At 48.2% G+C, this 15,350-nt stretch overlaps 1 protein-coding gene across 4 annotated transcripts in view; it reads left to right on the forward strand.

Moving 5' to 3' along the window:
* Nucleotides 1-15,350, forward strand: part of LOC140425341 (lysophosphatidylcholine acyltransferase 1-like) — a 260,484-nt gene that overhangs the window by 139,283 nt on the left and 105,851 nt on the right. For all 4 annotated transcript variants that reach the window (XM_072509500.1, XM_072509502.1, XM_072509503.1 and 1 more), the window contains exon 5: nucleotides 6,241-6,301. In XM_072509500.1, the coding sequence (XP_072365601.1) occupies nucleotides 6,241-6,301 (61 nt within the window). The remainder of the gene's footprint in view (nucleotides 1-6,240; nucleotides 6,302-15,350) is intronic.

The raw sequence follows: 15,350 nt of genomic DNA on the forward strand, positions 1-15,350 counted from the left end.
ACCAGCCCCATGATTCGGGGATGCAGACTTGGAGAGGCTCCTAGAGGCGGTCAAGACCAGAAGAGATGGCCTGTTCCCCCGAGGGTCCTGTAGGGTCAGTCACTGAGCAGCCAGTGTCGCCTGGGAGGAAATAGCAGCGGCTGTCAGCTTGGGTAGCGTGACCAGGAAGTGCCGCAAGAACGTCAATGACCTACACAAGGCAGCATGGGTGAGTTGGCACTGAATCTCCCTCCATGGGAATGCGCCTGGCACCGTTCAGTGCCGTGCCCTGGCCCGCACCCCCACGCGGTGAATCAGGTGTGTGGCTAACTGTGTCATGGGTCGCCGAGGACCGATCGGTCAGCAACGTGGAGGGTGGCACATGGCGCAGAGGTGAGGATCCACCAGGCCCCACCCAGATGGACTGTCAAACGTGAGTTTTTAATGCCATACAGAATGAACCATTCCCCCACTGACAATGCAGGACCTCCAGCCGACATCGCCGGCCCATCCGGGGTGGTCCCCTACCCTGACTCCCATGAGAATCCCTTGGGAGGAGAGCTCCGAAGATGCCACCATAGATGAAAAATGAAATGAAATGAAAATCGCTTATTGTCACCAGTAGGCTTCAATAAAGTTACTGTGAAAAGCCCCTAGTCGCCACATTCCGGCGCCTGTTCGGGGATGCATCATTGCTGTCATCCCCACCCCTCCACCTCCGCAGAAACATGTACCTCAGTGGACAATGGTCATGGTCAGGCTTCTGGAGCACATTCTGGTGAGCACCAGACAGTTGCAGATGCACATCAGGTGGAGGCAGGAACATCCATGTGAGACAGCAGTCAAGAGGTCTGCTGGCTCCCAGGACCCAGCTGGATCAAGTCAGATGCTGAGTCTCTGGAACAGGTTTACTCGGAGCTGATGCAGTTGATAGGGTGTGGCCGTGATATTCAGATACGATGTAGGTATTCACTCCAGCAGGTCCATAGCCGTTTGGAGGAGTCCCAGATGTACTGGCCCAGGAGATTGCGCCGGCAATGTGCGGCACCGAGGCCAACACTGCTGGATCGCGACCGCAGTGGAGAGCCTGGTGCATGACGTCAGCAGCATGAGTGGAGGTGTCCAAGGCGTGGCTCAGTTGTTGACGGGCCTCAGGCCTTGGGACACTGTCGACTCCTTGGGGGATGTGGCAGACCTTGATGAGTCACTGCAGAGCATGTCCCAATCACTGAGGAGCATGGCCAAGGGCGTCGAAACCATGGTGCCGACATTGGGGAGCTGGCAGGGCCAGATGTCGCATGGGCAGCCAGAGCTCAATCCAGTTGCCCCTTTGTCCCAAGGTGAACCCCAGGGCCTAATGGGCACCAACCGAGAGGAGGGGGTACTGGTTGCCAACCCGGACCCATCGTATGGAGTGGCGACGGTGAACACCAGCTCCCCACAGTTCCATTCCTCTAACGACTCAGCTTCTGCAGTCAGCACCAGTACAGTGCGGCATGGCTGTGCATGTGCGGCCGACAAGTGCGCTGGGGCTCTCCGCCCCCGGAGACCCCAGAGGACGCACACCAAGGGATCCAGGCCATGGGACATGCAAGTAGCTGGCTGCCTCCACCTCTGCTGTGCATCCTGGGGAAACACCTAGACGCAGCGGTAGAGCACGGAAGACTAAGCACGTTGAGGATCACTGAGAAGGCAGTGGGGGTGGGGGAGGGAGGGTGGAGGGACGCGGAGTAAGGGGGGGGGTGGAGGGGTACGGAGTAAAGGGGTGGGGTTGGTGCGCAATGTGGGCTGACCCACCTAACATGGAGGTCCTGGACCCCTCGCCCCCCACCCCGCGTGGCTTGCAGGTGATTGGTATGAGCGAGCACTCAGCAGGGGTCAGACTATGGCATAGATTGAGGAGGTCTTGCGCTCAGCTCTCTGTGGGTTAGGATCACCCCCTGCCCTCGACAGTGACCCGCTGACAGTGCCAACACTGTCTCATCACCCTGGATTTATATAACACCGATACTTAGAGAGTGGGAAAAGGGAGGGGGAAGAGGAAGGGAGGATGTTAATGGTGGGAGGGGAAGGGGTGGAGGGGTTGCGATGACAGACTAGGCCATGCCCTATGTGAAGTCTACCTGGCCCTCCAGCTTTGCCAGATCTTCGCGACTGCCGCCTGTCCTCCACTCTCCGGTTGGTCCTCCGGTTCCTCTATCCATGCAAGTACCTTGCACCTAACACCATGAGCTCTTGTCTTATTTAGCAGCCTCCTGTACGGCATCTTGTTAAAGGTGTTCTGGAAATCCTAATAGATCATGTCCACTAAAGTAAAAGTAAAGTCTCCATAGTCTCCAATGACCATAGGCTGCTTTCCCATTTTGAGGGGGAGAGTTGACTGGTGATGATTTAACCTGAGGATCACCACACCTCGGGTGAGAGGCAAGGTTGAGAAGGCGAGCCTTAATGAATAACCTCAGCCAGTATGGGAATTGAACCCACGGTGTTGACCTCGCTCTGCATCACAAACCAGCTGTCAAGCCAATCTTCTTTTATATTACTAGCTAGCTTACACTCTTATTTCATCTTCTCTCTCTTCCCCCCCCATTGCTCTTTTTAGCCTTCGTTTATTAGCTCTGATTACGTCACCTTTGCTCGCGAGTCGCCAGGTATCTTTCTGATACCGCCACGTGGTTCAAGTTATGATTAATAAGTCAGCACACCGCTTAGTAAGATTGAAATCAACGGTCATTTATTATATACAATAAGTAATGTTTACACAATAATCCTACTATCTATATAATAAACCTATCACTACTGGCTAATACTTAACTTTAGGAAGAGCCCACCAGGTCAGGGAAACGAATGGCTTATCCAATCGGATCTGGCCCGCGGGATTCAAAAGGCTGCTACAGGTCGATGGCTAGGAGTCTTTATCGGATAGCGATCGCTGGATTCAAACTTACGGTTGCCGGTTGCTGTTCTTGCGGAGGTCTCGAGCAGGCGAAGAAGGGAGAGAGAGAGAGATCTGAACTTGGCCCCTCACTTTATAGGGCCCAGGGGCTTCCCGCCTCCCGGGGCGGCCCTTGACCCTGAGTCCCAAGTGATTGGACTTGTTCCCAATCACTGGGTTCGATACGTCCAATTGCGAGGCGATTCCCCGATCGGGGGGTGGTCGTTCACCTGCCTTAGTTTCGGCCACTGCAGCCGCCGACAGGTCTGGCCCGGTATTCAATTGCTAATATGTTGCAATTGTTCCCGGGGATAGCCGATTAAACTGCAGATGTCTGGGTGGATGGGCTGTTAATAGCCCTGAGTATCGATCTGGGCCAACTTCCCCAGAGCCGAATATGCTATTCTGTCTGCAGCTGTCCGTTTGTGTCTTGTTACCTGCTTTTCCCAGCAGCCTTTCCCGTTAGCCATTTTAAATCGGGTTTTGGCCAAATTAATCGGGAAGCAGCCATTTTACGTGGTCCCCCCCCCCCCCCCCCCCCCGCCACATTGTTTTTTTGTTGTCCTCTGCTTGCTTTTAAAGGCTTCCCAATTCTCTCACTTCCCATTAATCCTTACCACATTGTATACTTTTTCTTTCATTTTTAGCCTGTTCCTTACTTCCCTTGACGACCATGGTTGCCTCGTCCTCCCCTTAGCATGTTTCCTCTTCCTTGGGATGAATTTCTGTAGTGCCTCTCGAATAACCCCCAAAAACTCTTGCCATTGCTGCTCCACCATCTTCTCTGCTAGGCTCCCCTTCCAATCAACTCTGGCCAGCTCCTCCCTCATGCCTTTGCAGTTAGCTTTACTCAATTATAAAACCGTTACATCTGATTCCAGCTTCTCCCTCTTGGGTCACTGTTCCTTCACCTTAAGTTCCCTAATCAAATCTGCCCCATTACACATCACCAAATCCAGAAATGTCTGTTCCCTAGTGGGCTCTAGCATACGCTGCTCCCCCAAAAAAATCTCCTTTCCTTGGGATCTGCTACCAACCTGATTTTCCTAGTTCACCTGCATATTGAAGTTCCCTATGATTATTGTAATATTGCCATTCTTGTATACCATTTCTATCTCCTGATTTATTTTCTGCCCCACATCCTGACTGCTGCTAGGGGGCCTGTACATAACTCCCATCAGGGCCTTCTTTATTTGCAATTCCTCAACTCTATCCACACAAATTCTACGCTTTCCGACCCTATATCGCTTCTTGCAACTGATTTAATCACAAGGCAACCCCACCCCCACTACCCATCTGCCTGTCCTTTAGATAGGACACATCCTTGGATATTTAGATCCCAGCCCTGATCCCCTTGCAGCCTCATCTCTGTGATGTCCACAACATTGTACCCGCCAATCTCAATGTGTGCTACAAGCTCATTTACCTTGTTTCGTATACTGTGCACATTCAGGTACAACACCCTCCGTCTTGCGTTGACTGCCCCCCTTTTCATAGTCGTCCCTTTATTTGCTGTGCCTCAAGTTAGGTTCCTGCCACTTTCCGTACTCTCTCTTTTATTACTTCTTCTGGAAACTTAACTAACCTCTCCTGAGTCCTCTCTCTCTCTCTCTCTCTCTCTCTCTCTCTCTCTCTCTCTCTCTCTCTCTCTCTCTCTCTCTTTCCCTCCCCTCCCATCCCCCTTAACTAGTTGAAGTCCTCATCATTAACCTACACTCCTACCTTCTCCTTCAACTTTGATTTTCTACTTTTCCAATCAACTGAAGCCACCCTCCACCACACGTTTTAGTTTAAAACCCTATCTACAGCGCTAGTTATGCGATTCACCAGGCTCTGATCCCAGCATGGTTCAGGTGAAGACCATCCCATTGCAACAGCTCCCTCCTTCCCCACTACTGGTGCCAATGTCCCGTGAATTCGAACTCATTTCTCTCCACCAACCTTTGAGCAAGTCATTTACCTCTTTAATCTTATTGACCCTGTGTCAATTAGCTTGTGGCTCAGGTAGTAATCCGGAGATTATTACCTTTTTGATTCTGCTTTTTAATTTAGTCCCTAGCTGCTTATATTCCTTCAGCAGAACCTCCATTCTTATTTTCCCTATGTCGTTGGTACGTGGACCACAGCAACTAGATCTTTACCCTCCCACTCCAAGTTCCTCTGCACCTCCTCCCTGACGTGTCGCAGCGTCTGAAGTTCAAGAGTCCAGCTCATCAACTGAGCCGAAATTCCTCAAGCAACCAACACCGGCTGCAACCAATACCTGCTACAGATATGTTCATTAGGAAGCCCAATGGGGTTCACTAGCATCCACATCATTCAGGTACAATACATCCCCTGGCCCTGCATCTCTATTTTAGTTCATTATTTTTTTTTTTTAATTGCCAACTGGTTTTTAGTCTTTCTCATCTGTAAAATATTTCTCTCTTTATCTTTAATCTGAAAGCAATTTAAAAAGGTAATTCAAATTAGCAGTTACTTACCAGCCAACGTTCTTGCCATTTTCCTATGACGTCCCTCCTGGACTGTTTTTCAAACTCCGTCCGCTGCCCAGAGAAGTCCCTGACAGCTCCCGCTCTTTTTAAATCTCCGCTCTGACTCAGCTCCCGCTCTTTTTAAATCTCCGCTCTGACTCAGCTCCCGCTCTTTATAAACCTTCGCTCTGACTCTGCTCCCGTTCATTTTAAATCTCCGCTCTGACTCCGCTCCCGCTCTTTTTAAATCTCCGCTCTGACTCTCGGCTCCCGCTCTTTTTAAATCTTCGCTCTGACTCTCAGCTCCCTGTGAAAGTCAATATTTTCGCTTCTGTGAGAGAAAAATTCAACACACTCGTTAAGACAGAATAACAAGCTTTATTTTCAAAAACAACTGCTTGCAGTAATGGCTGGAACTTGAAGTCAGAGAGCGTCAACAAAACTGCTCAGTCTGTCACAAGTTCCACGCTTTGCGGAGAATTAAGTTAATATTTATACATTAACTTTATCAAGATTATGTGATAACAGTATGGTCAGGAGTTTAATCGGAAATACAAACGGAAGTTTTTGCCTAAATTTAAATCCACTCCCTAGAGGCCAGGATGTTAAATTACTGGTTCACCTTTTCCTAAACTCTATTTTTGCTGAAGTATGCTTCAGCTTTATTGTGAATTATCCTGCGAAGTTTTTTTGATCTGTATATTTTGAAAATGTTTTCAACTTACCACATAACTTATTTGTAAATAGTGAATGCACTTAGAAACATAAATAATTTTGGTACTTCCATTTTTGAAAAAGTGGTTGTTAAATAATGTACATATTGTGTTGAATGGTTCATGATCTTAATTCTAGGTAATGATATTCCCAGAGGGCACGTGTACGAATAGATCCTGCCTGATCACCTTCAAACCTGGTAAGGCTGTGCATTTAATTTTCATCAGTAGTATTTTAATAAAAACATAATAGATTTAAAATCTGTGAATCACTCAGCAGTATAATTTTTGGGTAGTACTGGAGAGAATATTTCAATTTGTTTAACACTAAATTGAAATATGTCCGATTACAATTCTATCACTATTGGTCGGAAAAATTGAGACGAAGAATTAAGAGTACCATGTTGACATAAATTATTACATAGTATCTTATTTTTTTTTAGGTACAGTATTTGGCATATTTGCGTAATACTCAATTCAAATCTTCTGATTTAGGATTTATAAGTTTATAAAGTCCACAGTTTATCTATATTTGGTGATGCTCTTAAATTAAAGCAGTTTTGTAAATACAATAGTTTACATTATTGTGAATATTTTAAACTAGTGTTTCCTGGCTGTTATTTTATGGGGCAACGTTTAAGATGTAGTGGCGTCCTAGAAACTCCAAAGCTGTGAAAATCCCACTATTTCTATTTCACAGCAGCTAAACAGCAACTGGAACAAAGTACTCTGCACAAATTCAGACATCTCTAACTCAATATAGAATTCCCCTTTCTGTCCCCCTATCTTACCCGCTGAAATATAGGAACAGGCCATTCAGCACCTTGTATCTATTCCACCATTCAGTTAGATCATGACGGTCCTGGAACTTAACTCCATCTAGCCACCTTGGTTCCATATTCCTTAATACCCATACCAAACAGAAATCCATTAATCTCCATTTGAAATTATCAATTAACCTAGCCTCAATGACTTTCCAGATAAAATGTTTCCTGATATCACTACTGAATGGTCTAGCTCTAACATTGATGCCCCTTTGTTCTGCCTACCCTTGATCATCTTAAACACCCCGGTTTGATCACCTCTTAATTTTCAAAACTCGAGGGGCTACAAATCTCGTCTTACTCTAGATAACCAGAACTTTATACACAGTAGGAGCCAACCTAATCTCGCGAGATGTTGCAATGTAAATATGGGCGGGATCACTTTTTAGCTTATCTGCATATTAGAGGGAGACTGGTGGTCTCGCTTTAATATGCAGATTCCTGAATTACCCGAGGCGTGGGATCAATCTTCCTCACCTCGGTCGAGTGTCGTTCAGTACTGGTCTCCAGAAATGGAGACCAGACCGCACAGCACTAGTGGGGGTCTCCCAGGGGATTGGAGGCCCCTAGGTGCATGCTCTTTGGGCAGGGTGGTACCCTGGAAGTGCCACTTGGGTTCCAGCCTGGCACTGCCATGGTGCCCAGGTGGCAATGCCAGCTGGCAGGAGCTATTCTGGCCAAAGTTCTGTTTTATTTAGAAATTTTCTCCATTGCTGTGGAATGGTGGAGTTTGTTAGAGGTATTCTTGAGCAGGAACATGAACTTGTGGCAATTTTATCTATGATATTTACCAAGTGATAACCTGTACATAGATAAGGGCTCAATTGTTGACTCGTTATTAAGGCTGCACAGGAAGCTGCACTCAAGTAGCTACTCGTGGCCTATTGACTTAATTATTTGATTCAATACTGATTACGAATATGTGGATTTTCTTTATCAATTGAGCGTAATGATGCTACTGTGTATTTGTATATTGGTATTTCACAATGTTATCAGTAAGTCACAGTTAATATAGTAACGAGGCTGTCAAAAATGTCCAAATAAACTGTAAAAAATGTAATTCTTGATTTGCATATTCAGTTGACCAATACAAGGCTACCCACTAATTTCATTAAGTGAGATTAAACTTTGGTCAATTTTGGTATAAATGCAAATCTTTGGGAATCAAGTGCCTTTAAATCTTAATATTACCTGTATTTGTTGTATTTGCTACAGCTATTTTCTATGTTTCTATCCTGATTCTCAAAGAGCAGTCAGTTTTAACAATCTTATTCATACTGAGTTTAAACTTTTTATCTCTTTATGTAACGCTTGAAACCCAAGAAACCTAAGATATCCTGATTTGAAAGCTTCCATATATGGCTAGCTGAACCTATCACATGCCATTTAATAACGTAGTCAATAAAAATGAAATGAAAATTGCTTATTGTCACAAGTAGGCCTCAAATGAAGTTACTGTGAAAAGCCCCTAGTCGCCACATTCCGGCGCCTGTTCGGGAAGGCTGGTACGGGGACTGAACCGTGCTGCTGGCCTGCCTTGGTCTGCTTTAAAAGCCAGCTCTTTAGCCCTGTGCGAAACAAATTAGGTAGTCGGTCCATCTGTTCAACTTGACTGAGAAACCCGGCAATCACAGGTCAGTTGGCCTGGTGGGGGTGCTTTGAGAAAGTAATCTGGGACAAAATCAATTGCCACTTGGAAAAATATAATTTACTAAATGGAGCTCGTGTAGATTACCGTATTATACATGTTTAGTTTTGAGTTAAAAAGTAGACTGCGACTTCCGGGTGCGGCGATGACCAGCTGAGTCGCACGTTTCGGCAGCTCCCTGTGAAACGGACTTTTGGGCTCTTGATAGGCGCCCCAACGGCAATTTTGACGGCCAAAAACACTGTGCGGTAAACCAGAAGGGAATCCCCCCTGGATACGGATGGAAAAAGGAGGAGAGAGTGGCCAGATTGCAGTGGATCCTTTAGAACAGCGGCAAGGAAGGCAAGCAAAAACCAAGATGGCGTCGGAAGGTGGCAGTTTAACATGGGGCCCTGAACAACAAGAGTTCTTGAAATGCTGTGTGGAAGAGATAAAAAAGGAAATGAAGAAAGAGCTGTTGGCCCCGATACTACAGGCGATCGAAGGGCTAAAGGAGGAACAAAAGACCCAGGAGCGGGAGCTTCGGGTCGTGAAGGCAAAGGCAGCCGAGAATGAGGACAATATACAGGGCCTGGTGGTGAAGACGGAGACGCAGGAGGCACATCAGAAACGATGTGTGGAAAGGTTGGAGGCACTGGAAAACAACGCAAGGAGGAACAACCTGAGGATTCTTGGTCTTCCTGAAGGTGTGGAGGGAGCGGACGTCGGGGCATATGTGAGCACGATGCTGCACTCGTTAATGGGAGCGGAGGCCCCGGCGGGTCCGTTGGAGGTGGAGGGAGCATACCGAGTGATGGCGCGAGGACCGAGAGCAGGAGAAATTCCCAGAGCCATAGTGGTGAGATTCCTCCGTTTTAAGGATAGAGAAATGGTCCTTAGCTGGGCGAAGAAAACTCGGAGCAGTAAATGGGAGAACGCGGTGATCCGCGTTTATCAAGACTGGAGTGCGGAGGTGGCGAGAAGGAGGGCGAGCTTTAATCGGGCCAAGGCGGTGCTTCATAAAAAGAAGATAAAATTTGGAATGCTGCAACCGGCAAGACTGTGGGTCACATATCGAGGGAGGCACCACTACTTTGAGACGGCGGATGAAGCGTGGACTTTTATTGTGGAAGAAAAACTGGAATGAGCGGGTTATTAAAAAGAACGTTCGAACAAAGTGGTGGGGCGAATGTGGGGGGCAAAGAGGGGTTTTATGTACTAATCCTGCGATGTGGTAACTTTTCTCTCTCCCACAGGTGGTGATGGGGGGAGGAGGGGAGGTGGAGGAGGTGGGGCGTTGGCCATTGGGGGTGGGGCCAAGGGAGAAGCGCGGGCTTGGTTCCCGCGCTATGATAATCATGGCGGGAATAGAGAAGCAGGAAGGAGGGGGCGTCGCACGGTGCGAGCCGAGGTCACGGGGGGAAGCCGAGGTCAGCCAGAGTTTGCTGACTTCTGGGAGCAACATGGGGGGAGTAATTACGCTAGCGGGGGATTTAGCGGGGGGGGGTGGGAGGGGGGAATTACTGGGTTGCTGCTGCTGGGGAGAGGGGGGAGCTGGTATGGGAGAGGATGGGCGGGGGGGGCACCGCCTGGGGGAGATACAGCTGCGTGGGAACCGGGTGAGGAGCTGGAAAAAGGTGATGGCTAATCGACAAGGGGGGGGGGGGGGGTAGGAAGCCCCCCAACTCGGCTGATCACGTGGAACGTGAGAGGGCTGAACGGGCCGATAAAGAGGGCACGGGTACTCGCACACCTTAAGAAACTTAAGGCAGATGTGGTTATGTTACAGGAAACGCACCTGAAACTGATAGACCAGGTTAGGCTACGCAAAGGATGGGTGGGGCAGGTGTTCCATTCGGGGCTAGATGCGAAAAACAGGGGGGTGGCTATATTAGTGGGGAAGCGGGTAATGTTCGAGGCAAAGACTATAGTGGCGGATAACGGGGGCAGATACGTGATGGTGAGTGGCAAACTACAGGGGGAGATGGTGGTTTTGGTAAACGTATATGCCCCGAACTGGGATGATGCCAATTTTATGAGGCGGATGCTAGGACGCATTCCGGACCTAGAGATGGGAAAGCTGATAATGGGGGGAGATTTTAATACGGTGTTGGAACCAGGGCTGGATAGGTCGAAGTCCAGGACTGGAAGGAGGCCGGCAGCAGCCAAGGTACTTAAAGATTTTATGGAGCAGATGGGAGGTGTAGACCCGTGGAGATTTAGCAGACCTAGGAGTAAGGAGTTCTCGTTTTTCTCCTATGTCCATAAAGCCCTTTGGATTTCGGCGGCAGCGGTGCGCAGGGGCCTTCTTGGAGGTGAGTAGTGAATTTAAAAGCACTTACCTTTGCAGGAGCAGCCCTTTGGATTTCGGCGGCAGCGGTGCGCAGGGGCCTTCTGGGAGGTGAGTAGTTAGTTTAAAAGCACTTACCTTTACAGGAGCAGCCCTTTGGATTTCGGCGGCAGCGGTGCGCAGGGGCCTTCTTGGAGGTGAGTAGTGAATTTAAAAGCACTTACCTTTGCAGGAGCAGCCCTTTGGATTTCGGCGGCAGCGGTGCGCAGGGGCCTTCTGGGAGGTGAGTAGTTAGTTTAAAAGCACTTACCTTTACAGGAGCAGCCCTTTGGATTTCGGCGGGAACCGGAAGTTCGACCTCTGGCAAGTGCCCCCCCCCCATAAATTCTGGTGGAGAGGAAACCCGAGACACTACACGTGTAGTGTCTCCCACCCGCCCTCCTCCTCTAACCTAATAATAAGACCCATTGGTGTAAGGTAAGTGCCATATTATATTATTATATTATTAGCATTGTGCAGGTCAAGGATTGGAGGTGGAGGAGCAGTCTCTGTCAGCGAGGGAACCTGAGAACATCTCAGAAGGTAAGCAAGTGATTTTTACTTTTATACCTGTTTTTCAAATTGTGTGTGTCGGGGGGAAACTGAAGTGACATCACAGAAAAGCTGTGACCTGAGTGGCTGGTTGGGATTCTAACCTAAATTTTTTTGAGTATTTGGGATCTAATTAAACATAATAACTTAATTATAATTTAGAGGATATCTAAGCCAGAGATCGGAGAATATTATAGTTAGCTATCGCATTTCTATTAGAAATCTAGTGCTAGGAAACAGATAGTTGACAGTAACTTTGAAATTTAAAAAAAGTATTAAAAAAAAAAAAGACAAATTTTAATTTTAATTAATTGACGCAATGTCAGTTAGAGGGGTGCTGTGCTCTGACTGTGAGATGTGGCAGGTCCGGGAGGCTTCCAGTGTCCCGGATGGCTTCATCTGCAGAAAGTGCACCCAACTGCAGCTCCTCACAGACCGCATGGTTCGGTTGGAGCAGCAATTGGATGCACTTAGGAGCATGCAGGTGGCGGAAAGCGTCATAGATCGCAGTTATGTAAGTGTGGTCACACCCAAGGTGCAGGCAGAGAAATGGGTGACCACCAGAAAGGGCAGGCAGTCAGTGCAGGAATCCCCTGTGGTTGTCCCCCTCTCGAACAGATATACCCCTTAGGCTATCCCCCCCGACAGTATCCAATCAGGGGAAAACAGCAGCAGCCAGAGCAGTGGCACCACGGCTGGCTCTGATGTTCAGAAGGGAGGGTCAAAGCGCAGAAGAGTAATAGTTATAGGGGACTCTATAGTCAGGGGCACAGATAGGCGCTTCTGTGGACGTGAAAGAGACTCCAGGATGGTATGTTGCCTCCCTGGTGCCAGGGTCCAGGATGTCTCCGAACGGGTAGAGGGAATCCTGAAGGGGGAGGGCAAACAGGCAGAGGTCGTTGTACATATTGGTACTAACGACATAGGCAGGAAGGGGCATGAGGTCCTGCAGCAGGAGTTCAGGGAGCTAGGCAGAAAGTTAAAAGACAGGACCTCGAGGGTTGTAATCTCGGGATTACTCCCTGTGCCACGTGCCAGTGAGGCTAGAAATAGGAAGATAGAGCAGACAAACACGTGGCTAAACAGCTGGTGTAGGAGGGAGGGTTTCTGTTATCTGGACCACTGGGAGCTCTTCCGGGGCAGGTGTGACCTGTATAAGATGGACGGGTTGCATCTAAACCGGAGAGGCATAAATATCCTGGCCGCGAGGTTTGCTAGTGTCACACGGGAGGGTTTAAACTAGTATGGCAGGGGGGTGGGCACGGGAGCAATAGGTCAGAAGGTGAGAGCATTGAGGGAGAACTAGGGAATAGGGACAGTGTGGCTCTGAGGCAGCGCAGACGGGGAGAAGTTGCTGAACACAGCGGGTCTGGTGGCCTGAAGTGCATATGTTTTAATGCAAGGAGCATTACGGGTAAGGCAGATGAACTTAGAGCTTGGATTACTACTTGGAACTATGATGTTGTTGCCATTACAGAGACCTGGTTGAGGGAAGGGCAGGATTGGCAGCTAAACGTTCCAGGATTTAGATGTTTCAGGCGGGATAGAGGGGGATGTAAAAGGGGAGGCGGAGTTGCGCTACTTGTTCAGGAGAGTATCACAGCTATACAGCGAGAGGACACCTCAGAGGGCAGTGAGGCTATATGGGTAGAGATCAGGAATAAGAAGGGTGCAGTCACAATGTTGGGGGTATACTACAGGCCTCCCAACAGCCAGCGGGAGATAGAGGAGCAGATAGGTAGACAGATTTTGGAAAAGAGTAAAAACAACAGGGTTGTGGTGATGGGAGACTTCAACTTCCCCAATATTGACTGGGACTCACTTAGTGCCAGGGGCTTAGACGGGGCAGAGTTTGTAAGGAGCATCCAGGAGGGCTTCTTAAAACAATATGTAAACAGTCCAACTAGGGAAGGGGCGGTACTGGACCTGGTATTGGGGAATGAGCCCGGCCAGGTGGTAGATGTTTCAGTAGGGGAGCATTTCGGTAACAGTGACCACAATTCAGTAAGTTTTAAAGTACTGGTGGACAAGGATAAGAGTGGTCCGAGGATGAATGTGCTAAATTGGGGGAAGGCTAATTATAACAATATTAGGCGGGAACTGAAGAACATAGATTGGGGGCGGATGTTTGAGGGCAAATCAACATCTGACATGTGGGAGGCTTTCAAGTGTCAGTTGAAAGGAATACAGGACAGGCATGTTCCTGTGAGGAAGAAAGATAAATACGGCAATTTTCGGGAACCTTGGATGACGAGTGATATTGTAGGCCTCGTCAAAAAGAAAAAGGAGGCATTTGTCAGGGCTAAAAGGCTGGGAACAGACGAAGCCTGTGTGGCATATAAGGAAAGTAGGAAGGAACTTAAGCAAGGAGTCAGGAGGGCTAGAAGGGGTCATGAAAAGGCATTGGCAAATAGGGTTAAGGAAAATCCCAAGGCTTTTTACACTTACATAAAAAGTAAGAGGGTAGCCAGGGAAAGGGTTGGCCCACTGAAGGATAGGCAAGGGAATCTATGTGTGGAGCCAGAGGAAATGGGCGAGGTACTAAATGAATACTTTGCATCAGTATTCACCAAAGAGAAGGAATTGGTAGATGTTGAGTCTGGAGAAGGGGGTGTAGATAGCCTGGGTCACATTGTGATCCAAAAAGACGAGGTGTTGGGTGTCTTAAAAAATATTAAGGTAGATAAGTCCCCAGGGCCGGATGGGATCTACCCCAGAATACTGAAGAAGGCTGGAGAGGAAATTGCTGAGGCCTTGACAGAAATCTTTGGATCCTCGCTGTCTTCAGGGGATGTCCCGGAGGACTGGAGAATAGCCAATGTTGTTCCTCTGTTTAAGAAGGGTGGCAGGGATAATCCCGGGAACTACAGGCCGGTGAGCCTTACTTCAGTGGTAGGGAAATTACTGGAGAGAATTCTTCGAGACAGGATCTACTCCCATTTGGAAGCAAATGGACGTATTAGTGAGAGGCAGCACGGTTTTGTGAAGGGAAGGTCGTGTCTCACTAACTTGATAGAGTTTTTCGAGGAGGTCACTAAGATGATTGATGCAGGTAGGGCAGTAGATGTTGTCTATATGGACTTCAGTAAGGCCTTTGACAAGGTCCCTCATGGTAGACTAGTACAAAAGGTGAAGTCACACGGGATCAGGGGTGAACTGGCAAGGTGGATACAGAACTGGCTAGGCCATAGAAGGCAGAGGGTAGCAATGGAGGGATGCTTTTCTAATTGGAGGGCTGTGACCAGTGGTGTTCCACAGGGATCAGTGCTGGGACCTTTGCTCTTTGTAGTATATATAAATGATTTGGAGGAAAATGTAACTGGTCTGATTAGTAAGTTTGCAGACGACACAAAGGTTGGTGGAATTGCGGATAGCGATGAGGACTGTCTGAGGATACAGCAGGATTTAGATTGTCTGGAGACTTGGGCGGAGAGATGGCAGATGGAGTTTAACTTGGACAAATGTGAGGTAATGCATTTTGGAAGGGCTAATGCAGGTAGGGAATATACAGTGAATGGTAGAACCCTCAAGAGTATTGAAAGTCAAAGAGATCTAGGAGTACAGGTCCACAGATCACTGAAAGGGGCTACACAGGTGGAGAAGGTAGTCAAGAAGGCATACGGCATGCTTGCCTTCATTGGCCGGGGCATTGAGTATAAGAATTGGCAAGTCATGTTGCAGCTGTATAGAACCTTAGTTAGGCCACACTTGGAGTATAGTGTTCAATTCTGGTCGCCACACTACCAGAAGGATGTGGAGGCTTTAGAGAGGGTGCAGAAGAGATTTACCAGAATGTTGCCTGGTATGGAGGGCATAAGCTATGAGGAGCGATTGAATAAACTCGGTTTGTTCTCACTGGAACGAAGGAGGTTGAGGGGCGACCTGATAGAGGTATACAAAATTATGAGGGGCATAGA

The sequence above is a fragment of the Scyliorhinus torazame genome, chromosome 6 (genome assembly GCF_047496885.1).
Source record: "Scyliorhinus torazame isolate Kashiwa2021f chromosome 6, sScyTor2.1, whole genome shotgun sequence".
NCBI classification, from domain to species: domain Eukaryota; kingdom Metazoa; phylum Chordata; class Chondrichthyes; order Carcharhiniformes; family Scyliorhinidae; genus Scyliorhinus; species Scyliorhinus torazame.